The sequence below is a fragment of the Oncorhynchus kisutch genome, unplaced genomic scaffold (genome assembly GCF_002021735.2).
Source record: "Oncorhynchus kisutch isolate 150728-3 unplaced genomic scaffold, Okis_V2 scaffold770, whole genome shotgun sequence".
Lineage (NCBI taxonomy): Eukaryota > Metazoa > Chordata > Actinopteri > Salmoniformes > Salmonidae > Oncorhynchus > Oncorhynchus kisutch.
Genome location: NW_022262715.1, coordinates 89150 through 108285, shown reverse-complemented (window position 1 = coordinate 108285; position 19136 = coordinate 89150). Strand labels below are relative to the sequence as shown.

Sequence of the window (19136 nt, the reverse complement as noted above, 5' to 3'; positions counted from 1 at the left end):
TGGGTATTAAATGGGTATTGGGAATCAGTGGGTGTTAAATGGGTTTTGGGAATCAGTGGGTATTAAATGGGTATTGGGAATCAGTGGGTATTAAATGGGTATTGGGAATCAGTGGGTATTAAATGGGTATTGGGAATCAGTGGGTATTAAATGGGTATTGGGAATCAGTGGGTATTAAATCGGTTTTGGGAATCAGTGGGTATTAAATGGGTTTTGGGAATCGGTGGGTATTAAATGGTTATTGGGAATCAGTGGGTATTGGGAATCAGTGCTTTGGAGAGATGCATGCTTCCAAGCACACATCGTGTAGTGGTTGTGGTGTAGTGGTTGTGGTTTATTGGTTGTAGTGTAGTGGTTGTGGTGTATTGGTTGTAGTGTAGTGGTTGTGGTGTATTGGTTGTAGTGTAGTGGTTGTGGTGTATTGGTTGTAGTGTATTGGTTGTAGTGTAGTGGTTGTGGTGTATTGGTTGTAGTGTAGTGGTTGTGGTGTATTGGTTGTAGTGTAGTGGTTGTAGTGTAGTGGTTGTAGTGTAGTGGTTGTAGTGTAGTGGTTGTGGTGTATTGGTTGTAGTGTAGTGGTTGTGGTGTATTGGTTGTGGTGTATTGGTTGTGGTGTCGTGGTTGTAGTGTAGTGGTTGTAGTGTAGTGGTTGTAGTGTAGTGGTTGTAGTGTAGTGGTTGTAGTGGTTGTGGTGTAGTGGTTGTAGTGTATTGGTTGTAGTGTAGTGGTTGTAGTGTAGTGGTTGTAGTGTAGTGGTTGTAGTGGTAGTAGTGTAGTGGTTGTAGTGTAGTGGTTGTAGTGTAGTGGTTGTAGTGTAGTGGTTGTAGTGTAGTGGTTGTAGTGTAGTGGTTGTGGTGTAGTGGTTGTAGTGTAGTGGTTGTAGTGGTTGTAGTGTAGTGGTTGTAGTGTAGTGGTTGTAGTGTAGTGGTTGTAGTGTATTGGTTGTAGTGTAGTGGTTGTAGTGTAGTGGTTGTAGTGTAGTGGTTGTAGTGTAGTGGTTGTAGTGGTTGTAGTGTAGTGGTTGTAGTGTATTGGTTGTAGTGTAGTGGTTGTAGTGGTAGTAGTGTAGTGGTTGTAGTGGTAGTAGTGTAGTGGTTGTAGTGTAGTGGTAGTAGTGTAGTGGTTGTAGTGTAGTGGTTGTAGTGTAGTGGTTGTAGTGTAGTGGTTGTAGTGTAGTGGTTGTAGTGTAGTGGTTGTAGTGGTAGTAGTGTAGTGGTTGTAGTGTAGTAGTTGTAGTGGTAGTAGTGTAGTGGTTGTAGTGTAGTGGTTGTAGTGTAGTGGTTGTAGTGTAGTGGTTGTAGTGTAGTGGTTGTAGTGTAGTGGTTGTAGTGTATTGGTTCACCCACTACACAAACAGTTTCCATACCAAGCAGTGATGCTCTCAATGGTGCAGTTGTAAAACTTTTTTGAGGATCCAAGGACACATGCCAAATCTTTTCAGTCTCCTGAGGGGGAATAGGCTTTGTCGTGCCCTCTTCACGACTGTCTTGGTGTGTTTGGACCATTCTAGTTTGTTGGTGATGTGGACACCAAGGAACTTGAAGCTCTCAACCTGCTCCACTACAGCCCCGTCGTTGAGAATGGGGGAGTGCTCGGTCCTCAATCATCTCCTTAGTCTTGGTTACATTGAGGGATAGGTTGTTATTCTGGCACCACACGGCCAGGTCTCTGACCTCCTCCCTATAGGCTGTCTCGTCGTTGTCGGTGATCAGGCCTACCATTGTTGTGTCGTCGGGAAACGTATTGATGGTGTTGGAGTCGTGCTTGGCCATGCAGTCGTGGCAGTCGTGGGTGAACATGGAGTACAGGAGGGGACTGAGCACGCACCCCCGAGGGGCCCCCGTGTTGAGGTCAGCATGGCAGATGTGTTGTTACCTACCCTTACCACCTGGGGGCGGCCCGTCAGGAAGTCCAGGATCCAGTTGCAGAGGGAGGTGTTTAGTCCCAGGGTCCTTTGAGGGCACTATGGTATTGAACGCTGAGCTGCAGTTAATGAATAGCATTCTCACATAGGTGTTCCTTTTGTCCAGGTGGGAAAGGGCAGTGTGGAGTGCAATAGAAATTGCATCATCTGTGGATCTGTTGGGGCGGTATTGCAAATTGGAGTGGGTCTAGGGTTTCTGGGATAATGGTGTTGATGTGAGCCATGACCAGCATTTCCAAGCACTTCATGGCTACAGACGTGAGTGCTACAGGGCGGTAGTCATTTAGGCAGGTTACCTTAGTGTTTTTGGCCACAGGGACTATGGTGGTCTGCTTGAAACATGTTGGTATTACAGACTCTGACAGAGACAGGTTGAAAATGTCAGTTTAGAGACTTGCCAGTTGTTCAGCGCATACTCGGAGTACACGTCCTGGTAATCCGTCTGGCCCTGCGGCCTTGTGAATGTTGACCTGTTTAAAGGTCTTACTCACAACGGCTACGGATAGCATGATCACACAGTCATCCAGAACAGCTGATGCTCTCATGCCTGTTTCAGTGTTGCTTGCCTCGAAGCGAGCATAGAGTAATTTAGCTCGTCTGGTAGGCTCGTGTCACTGGGCAGCTGGCACTACATTCCTGTTAGTGAGCATTTATCTTTTGCCAAAGTAATCCGTCCACCTGACAGGTGTGGCATATCAAGAAGCTGATTAAACAGCATGATCATTAAACAGGCGCACCTTGTGCTGGGGACAGTAAAAGGCCACTCTAAAATGTGCAGTTTTGTCACACAACACAATGCCACAGATGTCTGTCGTTTTGAGGGAGTGTGCAATTGGCATACTGACTGCAGGAATGTCCACCAGAGCTGTGGCCAGATAATTTAATGTTAATTTCTCTACCACAGCAGAAAAAAACATCATTTTAGAGAATTTGGCAGTACATCCTACCGGCCTCACAACCGCAGACCACATGTAACCGCGCCAGGCCAGGACCTCCACATCCGGCTTCTTCACCTGCGGGATCGTCTGAGACCAGCCACCTGGACAGCTGATGGAACTGAAGAGTATTTCTGTATATAATAAAGCCCTGTTGTGGGGATAAATCTCATTCTGATTGGTTGGTCCTGGCTCCCAAGTGGGTGGGCCAATGCCCTCCCAGGCCCACTCATGCCAGTGCCCCTGCCCAATCATGTAAAATGCATAGATTGTTTTCAGACCAGGCGTATTTATCCTGGTAGCGGGAACCCTTTCTAGTCCGTCATGCTCTCTGACCACAACACCTCTCATCAACCACTCCTTGACCTTGTCCCTAATCTCTGACCTCTGACCCTGTGTTCCTGCAGTGGCACCCGGAGGTCCGACCCCCTGTATGACAGCAGGGGTAGACAGACAAGTAGACGGATCAACACGACAAAAGGTCATTTGGATACAAGCCACCAAACATCATCACACACGCTCACAGCACCCGGCAGACATAGAGAAAGATCTAGCAACATGCAAACTCATATACTTCAGAATACATTCATGGTGGAACAATTGCCAATGTGTGGATAAAGATGACAGTCCTGAAATGGCCATATCATATTGCTCAGTAATAAATAGTGTGAAATAAGTGTACAATAAAACGTAATATTTTAAATAAAAGCATCTCTGTGTGGTTGAAGCTTGTTATCTCGAAGTTAAACATAAAATGTTTGTTTAAAAAAAATGCATATATTTGTATCTTGTGACTGATTATGTCACGCGGCATTTCCATGCCATTCGCGCTCTATGTCATGCACCTTGACCTATAGATGGGGGTTGAGTCGTCACGTCGTCGCTTTTTCGTTTGTAGCGTCCATCTGTCAAAGCATCATCGGCGCGGTCTTTACTAATATTCAGTCGAGAGTAAAGTAACGTTTAGTGCCTTTTCTCATTGGCTTCTTTGGGTTATTGGATACAACTGGTCGCCAGAACGCATACAGCGACTATTTTTGGCTGACGAGTGCCACAACGCATCACTTTAGCCAGGTATGTTTTGGTGAGGAGGGATGCTATTAGCCAGTAGCCATGGTGATAAATGAACTGATAAATCCAATGCAAAAATAAATCCTAGTTTAAATAAATGGTAATGCAAACCGTTTGACCTGTTATTGGTTAGGATATACAGTGGGGTTCCAAATAATTGACACCCTTGGTTAGGATATACAGTGTGGTTCCAAATTATTGACACCCTTGGTTAGGATATACAGTGGGGTTCCAAATTATTGACACCCTTGGTAAGGATATACAGTGTGGTTCCAAATTATTGACACCCTTGGTTAGGATATACAGTGTGGTTCCAAATTATTGACACCCTTGGTTAGGATATACAGTGTGGTTCCAAATTATTGACACCCTTGGTTAGGATATACAGTGGGGTTCCAAATTATTGACACCCTTGGTAAGGATATACAGTGTGGTTCCAAATTATTGACACCCTTGGTTAGGATATACAGTGGGGATCCAAATGATTGACACCCTTGGTTAAGATATACAGTGGGGTTCCAAATTATTGACACCCTTGGTTAGGATATACAGTGGGGATCCAAATTATTGACACCCTTGGTTAAGATATACAGTGGGGTTCCAAATTATTGACACCCTTGGTTAGGATTGTCAGTGGGGTTCCAAATGATTGACACCCTTGGTTAGGATTGTCAGTGGGGTTCCAAATTATTGACACCCTTGGTTAGGATTGTCAGTGGGGTTCCAAATTATTGACACCCTTGGTTAAGATATACAGTGTGGTTCCAAATTATTGACACCCTTGGTTAGGATATACAGTGGGGTTCCAAATTATTGACACCCTTGGTTAGGATATACAGTGTGGTTCCAAATAATTGACACCCTTGGTAAAGATGAGAGGACTGTATGAAATGTGTTTATGAACTGCCCTCTGCAATTCGAAGGTTTTCAATGGGGTTTTTAAGTCCGGAGACTGAGATGGCCATTCAATGGGGTTTTTAAGTCCGGAGACTGAGATGGCCTTTCAATGGGGTTTTTATGTCCGGAGACTGAGATGGCCTTTCAATGGGGTTTTTATGTCCGGAGACTGAGATGGCCTTTCAATGGGGTTTTCAAGTCCGGAGACTGAGATGGCCTTTCAATGGGGTTTTTAAGTCCGGAGACTGAGATGGCCATTGCAAAATGTTGATTTTTGGTGGCCAATTAACAATTTCTATGTGGATTTTTATGTGTGCTTGGGGTTATTGTCTTACTGGAAGATCCACTTGGGGACAAGTTTCAGCCACCTGACAGAGGCAACCAGTTTCTTGAGGCTAAAATGTCCTGGTAGAGTTCATGATGCCGTTGACCTTAACAAAGGCCCCAGGACCAGCGGAAGCATCCGGAGCCCCGGGACCAGCGGAAGCATCCGGAGCCCCGGGACCAGCGGAAGCATCCGGAGCCCCGGGACCAGCGGAAGCATCCGGAGCCCCGGGACCAGCGGAAGCATCCGGAGCCCCGGGACCGCTGAACCATCCGGAGCCCCGGGACCAGCGGAAGCATCCGGAGCCCCGGGACCAGCGGAAGCATCCGGAGCCCCAGGACCAGCGGAAGCATCCGGAGCCCCGGGACCAGCGGAAGCATCCGGAGCCCCGGGACCAGCGGAAGCATCCGGAGCCCCGGGACCAGCTGAACCATCCGGAGCCCCGGGACCAGCGGAAGCATCCGGAGCCCCGGGACCAGCGGGAGCATCCGGAGCCCCGGGACCAGCGGGAGCATCCGGAGCCCCGGGACCAGCGGAAGCATCCGGAGCCCCGGGACCAGCGGAAGCATCCGGAGCCCCGGGACCAGCGGAAGCATCCGGAGCCCCGGGACCAGCGGAAGCATCCGGAGCCCCGGGACCAGCGGAAGCATCCGGAGCCCCGGGACCAGCGGAAGCATCCGGAGCCCCGGGACCAGCGGAAGCATCCGGAGCCCCGGGACCAGCGGAAGCATCCGGAGCCCCGGGACCAGCGGAAGCATCCGGAGCCCCGGGACCAGCGGAAGCATCCGGAGCCCCGGGACCAGCGGAAGCAGAACAGCCCCATGACATCAAAGATCCAGCACCATATTCCACAGTAGGTAATGGGGTTATTCTCTGCTCATACATCCTGATTTAAGATCCAGCACCATATTCCACAGTAGGTAATGGGGTTATTCTCTGCTCATACATCCTGATTTAAGATCCAGCACCATATTCCACAGTAGGTAATGGGGTTATTCTCTGCTCATACATCCTGATTTAAGATCCAGCACCATATTCCACAGTAGGTAATGGGGTTATTCTCTGCTCATACATCCTGATTTGGACACCAAACCCACCACTGGTCTGCGTGGACAAAGAGCTCTATTTACAGGTGATCTGACCCAAAGCACCAGGTTCCAATCCAAGTGGCGTTTAGAAAACTCCAGCTGTTTACATTTGTTGGATGACATGAATAGAGAGCTCTTTAGCCACACACCAATGGAACAGTTGTATTAGCATAAAATGATATAATTAAAAAAATTGTCAGTGTACAATATAGCTTAGTGTTTGTATAATTTAATACAGTCATTTCTGCTCATCTTTATCAAGGGTGTCAATCATTTGGAAGCCCACTGTATCTATTACATGAAATGTCAAATGATCCCTGAAAACAAATAACAATGTGCTTACTTCCTCAATACTCCCAGGCTGGAGGCTAACGGGATCAGATAGCCCTTCCTCAATACTCCCAGGCTGGAGGCTAACGGGATCAGATAGCCCTTCCTCAATACTCCCAGGCTGGAGGCTAACGGGATCAGATAGCCCTTCCTCAATACTCCCAGGCTGGAGGCTAACGGGATCAGATAGCCCTTCCTCAATACTCCCAGGCTAGAGGCTAACGGGATCAGATAGCCCTTCCTCAATACTCCCAGGCTGGAGACTAACGGGATCAGATAGCCCTTCCTCAATACTCCCAGGCTAGAGACTAACGGGATCAGATAGCCCTTCCTCAATACTCCCAGGCTAGAGGCTAACAGGATCAGATAGCCCTTCCTCAATACTCCCAGGCTAGAGGCTAACAGGATCAGATAGCCCTTCCTCAATACTCCCAGGCTGGAGGCTAACGGGATCAGATAGCCCTTCCTCAATACTCCCAGGCTGGAGGCTAACGGGATCAGATAGCCCTTCCTCAATACTCCCAGGCTGGAGGCTAACGGGATCAGATAGCCCTTCCTCAATACTAACGGGATCAGATAGCACTTCCTCAATACTCCCAGGCTGGAGACTAACGGGATCAGATAGCACTTCCTCAATACTCCCAGGCTGGAGGCTAACGGGATCAGATAGCCCTTCCTCAATACTCCCAGGCTAGAGGCTAACGGGATCAGATAGCCCTTCCTCAATACTCCCAGGCTAGAGGCTAACGGGATCAGATAGCCCTTCCTCAATACTCCCAGGCTAGAGACTAACGGGATCAGATAGCCCTTCCTCAATACTCCCAGGCTAGAGGCTAACAGGATCAGATAGCCCTTCCTCAATACTCCCAGGCTAGAGGCTAACAGGATCAGATAGCCCTTCCTCAATACTCCCAGGCTAGAGGCTAGCGGGATCAGATAGCCCTTCCTCAATACTCCCAGGCTGGAGACTAACGGGATCAGATAGCCCTTCCTCAATACTCCCAGGCTGGAGACTAACGGGATCAGATAGCCCTTCCTCAATACTCCCAGGCTGGAGACTAACGGGATCAGATAGCCCTTCCTCAATACTCCCAGGCTAGAGGCTAACGGGATCAGATAGCCCTTCCTCAATACTCCCAGGCTAGAGGCTAACGGGATCAGATAGCCCTTCCTCAATACTCCCAGGCTAGAGGCTAACGGGATCAGATAGCCCTTCCTCAATACTCCCAGGCTAGAGACTAACAGGATCAGATAGCCCTTCCTCAATACTCCCAGGCTAGAGACTAACAGGATCAGTTGTCCCAGTGTTTGACATCTCCCTTTATGCTTTGCACCAGAATGGAGTTAATGTTGGACACCGCTAAGAGCCAGGGGGGTCAGACCCAGAGCCAGGGGGGTCAGACTGTCTCCCCTCCCTCAATCTTCCCCTATCGCTTCACCTCGGACGGGCGTCTGTGTCACCGGGTCACCCAGGAGCCCTTCATGTTCCAGCGGAGCTGTGACCCAGACGCCGCCCAGAGAGAGGACCAGGCCCTATGTCTCCACGTCACCCAACACGTTCACTCTCTCCTGGAGGAGCAGCTGCACCTCTTCAGGCTCTACCTCCCACCCCTCAGCAAGGAGGTCTACCTCCCTCCTCCACCAGAGCCTCAGGGGGACCACAGGGTCTACTTTAGCCCCCACCGAGGAGCCCCCAGCCAGGGCTACGTGTACCTCTCCCCTGGGGCCCTGGAGAGCCCTGCCACCCTGTTGTTGGTGGTCCAGGACCGGGGAACGATGCGCTGCGGGCTGTGGAGCTGGAGGGCTGCTGCCAGCCGAGGTCTGGAAAGAGGCAGCATGATCCCCTACGTGAAGAGGGTCCTAGAAGAGGGCAGCTCTGTCCTCCTGATGAACCCCAACCAGGGAGGAGGTGTTGGGGAGACTCCGGAGGAGCACGTTCACCGCGTCTGGGACCTCCTGGTGTCGCGCTGCGTCTCCCGGCGTGTCGTCGTGGTAGCGCACGGTTACGGAGGCCTGGCGTTCGTGGACCTGCTGTGCCGACGCCCACAACAAGTGGTGGGGCAGGTGTGGGCGGCGGCCTTCCTGGACTCCTCCCACAGCCTGTGGCACCAGCAGTTGGACGCGGTGGGCCGGGAGTGGCTGAGGACACGCTCTAGGAGGTGGGTTGATGTCTTTATATAACCAGGGAAGTCAGGACACGCTCTAGGAGGTGGGTTGATGTCTTTATATAACCAGGGAAGTCAGGACACGCTCTAGGAGGTGGGTTGGTGTCTTTATATAACCAGGGAAGTCAGGACACGCTCTAGGAGGTGGGTTGATGTCTTTATATAACCAGGGAAGTCAGGACACGCTCTAGGAGGTGGGTTGATGTCTTTATATAACCAGGGAAGTCAGGACACGCTCTAGGAAGTGGGTTGATGTCTTTATATAACCAGGGAAGTCAGGACGCGCTCTAGGAGGTGTCTTTATATAACCAGGGAAGTCAGGACGCGCTCTAGGAGGTGTCTTTATATAACCAGGGAAGTCAGGACGCGCTCTAGGAGGTGTCTTTATATAACCAGGGAAGTAATTGAGAATATATTCTCTTTTACATTGAACATGACATAACACGTTGCCTTTTAGGTGGGTACTGAGCTCCAAGCCCCTGAACCAGCCGGTGGGGTCGCTGAAAGCAGGATGCCCTCAGATGTCAGCTGGGACACAGAGTCATGACGCGGCTCCATCTGTCTGCATGGAGTCTGTGTTCAGATTCTTCTCCAAAACGCTGAGTCCTAAACCACCCACCACCTTCAGTATGGTGACCCGCAGCAGGGGCATTGTGGGACAGAGCAGACCTCACAACGGGAGAGGCATCACCAGGCCTTATTGACAGCACCAGTGGGACAGATCAGACCTCACAACGGGAGAGGCATCACCAGGCCTTATTGACAGCACCAGTGGGACAGATCAGACCTCACAACGGGAGAGGCATCACCAGGCCTTACTGACAGCACCAGTTGGACAGATCAGACCTCACAACGGGAGAGGCATCACCAGGCCTTATTGACAGCACCAGTGGGACAGATCAGACCTCACAACGGGAGAGGCATCACCAGGCCTTACTGACAGCACCAGTTGGACAGATCAGACCTCACAACGGGAGAGGCATCACCAGGCCTTACTGACAGCACCAGTGGGACAGATCAGACCTCACAACGGGAGAGGCATCACCAGGCCTTACTGACAGCACCAGTGGGACAGATCAGACCTCACAACGGGAGTGGCATCACCAGGCCTTACTGACAGCACCAGTGGGACAGATCAGACCTCACAACGGGAGAGGCATCACCAGGCCTTACTGACAGCACCAGTGGGACAGATCAGGCATCACCAGGCCTTACTGACAGCACCAGTGAAGTACAGGAGTACAGTGGGAATTGAGTATTTATCTTACGGTCAGAAAGACACGTGTCTAATTCACGTGAATACATTTTACTGGACTCTGGATGAGGTCATCCTAAATATTTAGTTTCATTTTGCTAAGACACTCCAGGTCATCCTAAATATTTAGTTTCATTTTGCTAAGACACTCCAGGGTCGGACTTGTCGACAGCAGATTGTGGATAAATACTTTTTTTCATCTTACTATCTGTAAAACACTAAAGACATTTATGTAAAATGCATTTTTTTGGCACATTTTTACAAATAAAATGTTATCTAGAATAATAAATGTACAGCATTTATCAACAATTAATATTAATAATAATAGTATAATATAATAATATCTCATGGTCACCACACAACTCTGGGTAATATATCTCATGGTCACCACACAACTCTGGGTAATATATCTCATGGTCACCACACAACTCTGGGTAATATATCTCATGGTCACCACACAACTCTGGGTAATATATCTCATGGTCACCACACAACTCTGGGTAATATATCTCATGGTCACCACACAACTCTGGGTAATATATCTCATGGTCGCCACACAACTCTGGGTAATATATCTCATGGTCACCACACAACTCTGGGTAATATATCTCATGGTCACCACACAACTCTGGGTAATATATCTCATGGTCACCACACAACTCTGGGTAATATATCTCATGGTCACCACACAACTCTGGGTAATATATCTAATGGTCACCACACAACTCTGGGTAATATATCTCATGGTAACCACACAACTCTGGGTAATATATCTCATGGTCACCACACAACTCTGGGTAATATATCTCATGGTAACCACACAACTCTGGGTAATATATCTCATGGTCACCACACAACTCTGGGTAATATATCTCATGGTAACGACACAACTCTGGGTAATATATCTCATGGTAACCACACAACTCTGGGTAATATATCTCATGGTAACCACACAACTCTGGGTAATATATCTCATGGTAACCACACAACTCTGGGTAATATATCTCATGGTAACCACAACTCTGGGTAATATATCTCATGGTAACCACACAACTCTGGGTAATATATCTAATGGTCACCACACAACTCTGGGTAATATATCTCATGGTAACCACACAACTCTGGGTAATATATCTCATGGTCACCACACAACTCTGGGTAATATATCTCATGGTCACCACACAACTCTGGGTAATATATCTCATGGTCACCACACAACTCTGGGTAATATATCTCATGGTCACCACACAACTCTGGGTAATATATCTCATGGTAACCACACAACTCTGGGTAATATATCTCATGGTCACCACACAACTCTGGGTAATATATCTCATGGTCACCACACAACTCTGGGTAATATATCTCATGGTCACCACACAACTCTGGGTAATATATCTCATGGTCACCACACAACTCTGGGTAATATATCTCATGGTCGCCACACAACTTTGGGTAATATATCTCATGGTAACCACACAACTCTGGGTAATATATCTCATGGTCACCACACAACTCTGGGTAATATATCTCATGGTCACCACACAACTCTGGGTAATATATCTCATGGTCACCACACAACTCTGGGTAATATATCTCATGGTCACCACACAACTCTGGGTAATATATCTCATGGTAACCACACAACGCGGTGAGTGTAGATGATTCTGAGAATAATGAGTAAGTGTGGGAAGTCTGACTTTCTGGAAATGTAACACTGAAGACGAACAAACACCAAAAAGCCCATTTAGACCCAATCACCCTCTTCAAAGTAAGTTATTAAATGTTGTCCAGTTTGTAACATTCTGTATGAAATGGGCTTTTACATTATTGATCCATGTACATTTCTTAAAGTGGTTAAAATTCATTCAAATGTTGATGGTAGTATGATAAACTAAAGAAAATATAAATTAGTTTTGAAAATACTAATATTAATTGGCCAAAATACCAACAAATCTCCAAATTGATGCCAGTCATTCAGTCTGTGGTGCCTGGGCTTAGATAATACAAGGACCTCCAGCACTGTCTGTGGTGCCTGGGCTTAGATAATACAAGGACCTCCAGCACTGTCTGTGGTGCCTGGGCTTAGATAATACAAGGACCTCCAGCACTGTCTGTGGTGCCTGGGCTTAGATAATACAAGGACCTCCAGCACTGTCTGTGGTGCCTGGGCTTAGATAATACAAGGACCTCCAGCACTGTCTGTGGTGCCTGGGCTTAGATAATACAAGGACCTCCAGCACTGTCTGTGGTGCCTGGGCTTAGATAATACAAGGACCTCCAGCACTGTCTGTGGTGCCTGGGCTTAGATAATACAAGGATCTCCCGCACTGTCTGTGGTGCCTGGGCTTAGATAATACAAGGACCTCCCGCACTGTCTGTGGTGCCTGGGCTTAGATAATACAAGGACCTCCAGCACTGTCTGTGGTGCCTAGGCTTAGATAATACAAGGACCTCCAGCACTGTCTGTGGTGCCTGGGCTTAGATAATACAAGGACCTCCAGCACTGTCTGTGGTGCCTGGGCTTAGATAATACAAGGACCTCCAGCACTGTCTGTGGTGCCTAGGCTTAGATAATATAAGGATCTCCCGCACTGTCTGTGGTGCCTGGGCTTAGATAATACAAGGATCTCCAGCACTGTCTGTGGTGCCTGGGCTTAGATAATACAAGGATCTCCCGCACTGTCTGTGGTGCCTGGGCTTAGATAATACAAGGACCTCCAGCACTGTCTGTGGTGCCTAGGCTTAGATAATATAAGGATCTCCAGCACTGTCTGTGGTGCCTAGGCTTAGATAATACAAGGACCTCCCGCACTGTCTGTGGTGCCTGGGCTTAGATAATACAAGGACCTCCAGCACTGTCTGTGGTGCCTAGGCTTAGATAATATAAGGATCTCCAGCACTGTCTGTGGTGCCTGGGCTTAGATAATACAAGGACCTCCAGCACTGTCTGTGGTGCCTAGGCTTAGATAATATAAGGATCTCCCGCACTGTCTGTGGTGCCTAGGCTTAGATAATACAAGGACCTCCAGCACTGTCTGTGGTGCCTGGGCTTAGATAATACAAGGACCTCCAGCACTGTCTGTGGTGCCTAGGCTTAGATAATACAAGGACCTCCAGCACTGTCTGTGGTGCCTAGGCTTAGATAATATAAGGATCTCCCGCACTGTCTGTGGTGCCTGGGCTTAGATAATACAAGGACCTCCAGCACTGTCTGTGGTGCCTGGGCTTAGATAATACAAGGACCTCTAACACTGTCTGGTGCCTGGGCTGAGTTAATACAAGGATCTCCAGCACTGTGAATGGGATTATTACATCTATTGTGGTGAAAAAGTAGAGATGAAACCAAACATTATTTGAAGTGACACATTTATTAACACATTTCAAAAGGGGTCAGACCGTGTCACCAAACATACATTAGATTCAGCATTCCCACTATAAACAAGAGGCAACAAGAAATGTCCAGCTGTCAACGAGTCTTCATTGTATGAAATAAAGGATTGTCCACTCTGACATGTACCTGTGTCTCTTATAGAGTTCTATTTACCTAGGAAATATCAAACCGCACATTATGGAGAGTTTCACTAAACACCACATCAGAATGGTGAAGTGAGATGGTGCCAGTTGCAGTGGTGTCACTTGATAACCTCAATACCACAATTGTCCAGGCTGGGCCAATCCGTTCTGTGCTGGGCCAATCCGTTCTGTGCTGGGTAGACATTTTCTTTTCCCATGAATTGTCGGCAGCTTGAGCGCTTAAACCGTGCTGAAGGCCCCCCAGACAAATTTTTTATTTTTATTTTACTAGGCAAGTCAGTTAAGAACAAATTCTTATTTTCAATGATTCTGCCTGTTCAGGGGCAGAATGACAGATTTTGTACCTTGTCAGCTCGGGGATTTGAACTTGCAACCTTTCGGTTACTAGTCCAATGCTCTAACCACTAGGCTACCCTGCCGCCCCATCTGCAGCTTGAGTGCTCAAACCGTGCTGAAGGCCCCCCAGACAAGATCTACAGCCAGGGTGCTTGAAACCGCGCTGAAGGGTGGGGAATCGTGGTGAAATCTAGATCCCATGGTTGAGCAGGCCGTGATGGGATTAGATCCCATGGTAGAGCAGGTCGTACTTGGGGATGTTCTGAGGGTCGATGGGACTCTTGACGATCATCTTCCCCCTCATAGCTCCTCTGTAGATCACCTCGATCAGATCCAGGAAGTCCTGCTTGGTCTTAAAACTGCCCACAAACTTGGTGTGATCTGGAGACCTGTATAGGGACAAGTGTTTTAGCGATAGGCCTACAAAGGGGAAATGGTTTGTAGCTAATATGAGGAGTACCCACAACTATAACATTAAAAGGAGAGTGTGTTACAACTCACTGAAACTAACACTGTATAATCAACCAGTGGTATTCTAGTGCCCGAGTCCAGTTGTAGGCCATCTTCCTTCTCACACTAAGATGTCACCACTCACCCATAATCAACCTTCATGTGTTGTCCGTTGAAGAAGAAGACGGTAGACGGGATGTAGCTGATGTCGAAGTATCTCGTGTAGACGGGAGCCGAGTCCACATCCACGATGTAGATAGACGCCATGTTACTCAGGTCGTGGGAGGTTTTGGACAGCTGGCAAAATAATGATAACACTGTCATTCCGATTCAGACAGACAAACGTTTTTTGTTTTGTTTTACAATGACAGTGTTGGTGTAAATATTGGTAACGACTGACATGCATGTCAATGTTTACTGGCCACAATATTGTAGTAGTTAGCTGGTAGAGCTAGCTAGTTAGCCAGCTAGCTACACATGCTAATGTTAGCTACTTACAATCTCGTCAAGCTGCAGGCAGACCGAGTCTTCATCTCTTCCAAACCGAAGAACTAAAACCTTTTCGGCGACCGTTTTTATTACCTCGTCTATGTCCCTTTTGCATGACAATTTGGCCAAAAACAAACTCATTTTGTTAGCTGCTGGGTAGCATTGTGTTCATTTTTAACAAACGAAAATGGCACGTACCGGTATGTGGTGTAACACCATAAAACGTCCGTCAGAAACTGTGACCGAACAGCCGCTAGTGTCCGCTGCTTCTTTCCTGTCGTTTGAGCCAAGTGTGTTGATATTTGTTTAACGTCTAATACTGCGTTTTACTAGTATATCCGTACGTAGTATGGCTAGTACTAGTTTTACTAGTATATCCGTACGTAGTATGGCTAGTACATTTTAGCTTGCTGTTTGGGGTTTTAGGCTGGGTTTCTGTACAGCACTTTGAGATATCAGCTGATGTACGAAGGGCTTTATAAATACATTTGATTTGATTAGTAAGCAGTAGCCTTGAAAGATTTCAGACACAAACACAGTTTTTCGTACCAAAGCAAGCATGCTTTGGATCACTTCTGTTCAAATAAACACACACAAAAAAACACTCAATCCATCAACAAAAACAACTACATGTAACGTTTATATTAAAGTGAGCATGTTTGTATATACAGTTAACCATTGGGGTGTCTGAAGAAAGGGAGAGAGACAAAAGAGAGAACCAGAAATCACCCTGTATGTGGTACATATCTATTCAATCTATCTCATCTACATACAGTTGAAGTCGGAAGTTTACATACACCTTAGCCAAATACATTTAAACTCTGTTTTTCACAATTCCTGACATTTAATCCTAGTCAAAATTCACTTTCTTAGGTCAGTTAGGATCACCACTTTATTTTAAGAATGTGAAATGTCAGAATCATAGTAGAGAGAATTATTTATTTCAGCTTTTATTTCTTTCATCACATTCCCAGTGGGTCAGAAGTTTACATACACTCAACTACCAATCAGGTAGCATTGCCTTTAAATGGTTTAACTTGGGTCAAACCATTTCAGGTGGCCTTCCACAAGCTTCCCACAATAAGTTGGGTGAATTTTGGTCCATTCCTCTTGACAGAGCTGGTGTAACTGAGTCAGGTTTGAAGACCTCCTTGCTCGCACACGCTTTTCAGTGCTTCCCACAAATGTTCTATGGGATTAAGGTCAGGGCTTTGTGATGGCCACTCCAATACCTTGACTTTGTTGTCCTTAAGCCATTTTGCCACAACTTTGGAAGTATGCTTGGGGTCATTGTTCATTTGGAAGACCCATTTGCGACCAAGCTTTAACTTCCTGACTGATGTCTTGAGATGTTGCTTCAATATATCCACATAATTTTCCTCCGTCATGATGCCATCTATTTTGTGAAGTGCAACAGTCCCTCCTGCAGCAAAGCACCCCCACAACATGATGCTGCCACCCCCGTGCTTCACGGTTGGGATGGTGTTCTTCGGCAAGCCTCCAAACATAACGATGGTCATTATGGCCAAACAGTTCTATTTTTGTTTCATCAGACCAGAGAGGACATTTCTCCAAAAAGTACGATCTTTGTCCCCATGTGCAGTTCCAAACCGTAGTCAGGCTTTTTTATGGCGGTTTTGGAGCTGTGGCTTCTTCCTTGTTGAGTGGCCTTTCAGGTCGATATAGGACTCGTTTTACTGTGAATATAGATACTTTTGTACCTGTTTCCTCCAGCATCTTCACAAGGTCCTTTGCTGTTGTTCTGGGATTGATTTGCACTTTTCGCACCAAAGTACGTTCATCTCTAGGAGACAGAACGCGTCTCCCTCCTGAGCGGTATGACAGCTGCGTGGTCCCATGGTGTTTATACTAGCGTACTATTGTTTGTACAGATGAACATGGTACCTTCAGACGTTTGGAAATTGCTCCCAAGGATGAACCAGACTTGTGGAGGTCTACATTTTTTTTCTGATGTCTTGCCTGATTTCTTTAGATTTTCCCATGAGATCAAGCAAAGAGGCACTGAGTTTGAAGGTAAAATACCTTAAAATACACCTCCAATTGACTCAAATTATGTCAATTAGCCAATCAGAAGCTTCTAAAGCCTTGACATTTTCTGGAATTTTCCAAGCTGTTTAAAGGCACGGTCAACTTAGTGTATGTAAACTTCTGACCCACTGGAATTGTGATAGAGTGAATTATAAGTTAAATAATCTGTCTTTTAACAATTGTTGGAAAAATTGTGTGTGTCATACACAAAGTAGATGTCCTAACCGACTTGCCAAAACTATAGTTTGTTAACAAGACATTTGTGGAGTGGTTGAAAAACAAGTTTTAATGACTCCAACCTAAGTGTATGTAAACTTCCGACTGTATATACCAGAACCATGTATCCCAGGTCCACTGTATCAGAACCTTCCAGAGCTCAGCTGTTTCACTACATGTCTATGGAACCCCTGGCAACAGAACCAGTGATGCTGGAACAGTCAGTGTCTATGGCAACAGAACAAGTAATGCTGGATTAGTCCGTGTCTAAGGCAACAGAACCAGTGATGCTGGAACAGTCAGTGTCTATGGCAACAGAACAAGTAATGCTGGATTAGTCCGTGTCTATGGAAACAGAACCAGTGATGCTGGAACAGTCAGTGTCTATGGCAACAGAACAAGTGATGCTGGAACAGTCAGTGTCTATGGCAACAGAACCAGTGATGCTAGAACAGTCAGTGTCTATGGCAACAGAACAAGTGATGCTGGAACAGTCCGTGTCTATGGCAACAGAACCAGTGATGCTGGAACAGTCAGTGTCCATGGCAACATGTTTTGGTAACTCCTCTTCTTCACAGGAACAGAGCCTGGTGTTTATTTCACGGCAATACAAACCATGGTGGGGTGATGGTGAGGGTGAGGGCAATGTGTCCAATGAAAAATATGAAACCTTCAAAAACAGTCTAACAAAGAGTGCAGGAAACTAAATAAACAGAAATGACTGCATTGTGCAAGTCCACCCATCATCTCTCCCTCCCCCGTCTCCCTTCCACTCCCCCCTCCCTCCCCCTTTCTTCCCTCTCTCCCTCCCCCACTCCTTTCTTCCCTCCCTTCCTCTCCCCCTACCCCCCTCCCTCCCCCTCCTCCTAATCATTAGGTAGAGGATCATATACACAGATGTGGGCCTCAGGACAGAGATGTGTGGTGATTGGTCGACCTGGCTGTGAGGTCACTTCCTGTAGGGTGAGTGGTGGTGGGGGGGGTCGTCAGAGAGTGTCTTGGGGGGGCGAGACAGGGGGACAGGAGTGGGACTTAATGCTGTTGTGTTTACTGTCTGCCTCATCGAAGTCTAACAGTCGAGCGTTGACGGTGACGTCCATACAGCCGTGGTAGTAGGCTGTCACTGGGGTGGCGGAGACTGGGACCTCATCTGGAGACGAACGGAGTGATTAAATACCCAGAAACACTTGTGGTTTCACACGTCATCAATGAAATCTGAATCAGTTCTGAAATATGGACTACGTTAGTCAGTTTCCCCAACCTGGCAGTCCTGTGGCTAATGAGCTACTAGCTAGTTACCTGGCAGTCCTGTGGCTAATGAGCTACTAGCTAGTTACCTGGCAGTCCTGTGGCTAATGAGCTACTAGCTAGTTACCTGGAAGTCCTGTGGCTAATGAGCTACTAGCTAGTTACCTGGCAGTCCTGTGGCTAATGAGCTACTAGCTAGTTACCTGGCAGTCCTGTGGCTAATGAGCTACTAGCTAGTTACCTGGAAGTCCTGTGCCTAATGAGCTACTAGCTAGTTACCTGGAAGTCCTCCTATACATGTCCTGACAGAGTGTGTCATCATTGTGTTTAGTTAGTTAGTAACTAGCTAGTTACCTGGAAGTCCTCCTATACATGTCCTGACAGAGTGTGTCATCATTGTGTTTAGTTAGTTAGTAACTAGCTAGTTACCTGGAAGTCCTCCTATACATGTCCTGACAGAGTGTGTCATCATTGTGTTTAGTTAGTTAGTAACTAGCTAGTTACCTGGAAGTCCTTCTATACATGTCCTGACAGAGTGTGTCATCATTGTGTTTAGTTAGTTAGTAACTAGCTAGTTACCTGGAAGTCCTCCTATACATGTCCTGACAGAGTGTGTCATCATTGTGTTGTTGAGTCGATCCAGCGCCCCGTCAGGGAGGCTGTAGGACCAGGTGGAGGTGTTGGCGACGATCTCCAGGCTAGTGGGGGTGACAGTCAGTTCTACAGACAGACGGTCCGGGTAACACAACATCAACGACTGCAGCGTTGCCACGGACACTCCATCCAGGAACACCTGCAGGTCCTGGAGAAAGGAGGGGGAG

At 47.2% G+C, this 19136-nt stretch overlaps 3 protein-coding genes across 8 annotated transcripts in view; 1 reads left to right on the top strand and 2 right to left on the bottom strand.

Annotated features, from left to right (window-relative positions):
* Window positions 1–3666: 3666 nt before the first annotated feature.
* Window positions 3667–13701, top strand: LOC109877028 (cotranscriptional regulator FAM172A homolog). Of its 4 annotated transcripts, none has more exons than XM_031816265.1 (5): window positions 3667–3933; window positions 5169–6005; window positions 7908–8729; window positions 9193–9456; window positions 9516–13701. In XM_031816265.1, the coding sequence occupies exons 2-4, from the start codon at window positions 5245–5247 to the stop codon at window positions 9437–9439; spliced, it is 1830 nt and encodes a 609-aa protein (XP_031672125.1). In that variant the 5' UTR covers window positions 3667–3933; window positions 5169–5244; the 3' UTR covers window positions 9440–9456; window positions 9516–13701. The 4 variants fall into 4 exon arrangements, 3 of the variants coding, with proteins under 3 accessions (XP_031672125.1, XP_020324941.2, XP_031672126.1); XR_004207676.1 differs by having other exon boundaries at window positions 3668–3933; window positions 9193–10060; window positions 10103–13701; XM_031816266.1 differs by having other exon boundaries at window positions 3821–3933; window positions 5269–6005; window positions 9193–13701.
* LOC116361899 (thioredoxin-like protein 4B) lies at window positions 13343–15172 on the bottom strand. Of its 2 annotated transcripts, XM_031816268.1 has the most exons (4): window positions 15001–15172; window positions 14812–14908; window positions 14459–14610; window positions 13343–14252 (listed from the first exon to the last, which is right to left on the bottom strand). In XM_031816268.1, exons 3-4 carry the CDS (start codon window positions 14578–14580, stop codon window positions 14087–14089), a joined length of 288 nt encoding a protein of 95 aa, XP_031672128.1. In that variant the 5' UTR covers window positions 14581–14610; window positions 14812–14908; window positions 15001–15172; the 3' UTR covers window positions 13343–14086. The 2 variants fall into 2 exon arrangements, with proteins under 2 accessions (XP_031672128.1, XP_031672127.1); XM_031816267.1 differs by having other exon boundaries at window positions 14812–15089.
* A 1944-nt stretch (window positions 15173–17116) lies between these two features.
* The window catches only part of pros1 (protein S), a 46361-nt gene continuing 44341 nt past the window's right edge, over window positions 17117–19136 (bottom strand). For both annotated transcript variants that reach the window (XM_031816264.1, XM_031816263.1), the window contains 2 exons: window positions 18895–19117; window positions 17117–18217 (listed from right to left, as the gene is read on the bottom strand). In XM_031816264.1, coding sequence (XP_031672124.1) covers window positions 18054–18217; window positions 18895–19117 — 387 coding nt within the window. In that variant the 3' untranslated portion in view covers window positions 17117–18053. The remainder of the gene's footprint in view (window positions 18218–18894; window positions 19118–19136) is intronic.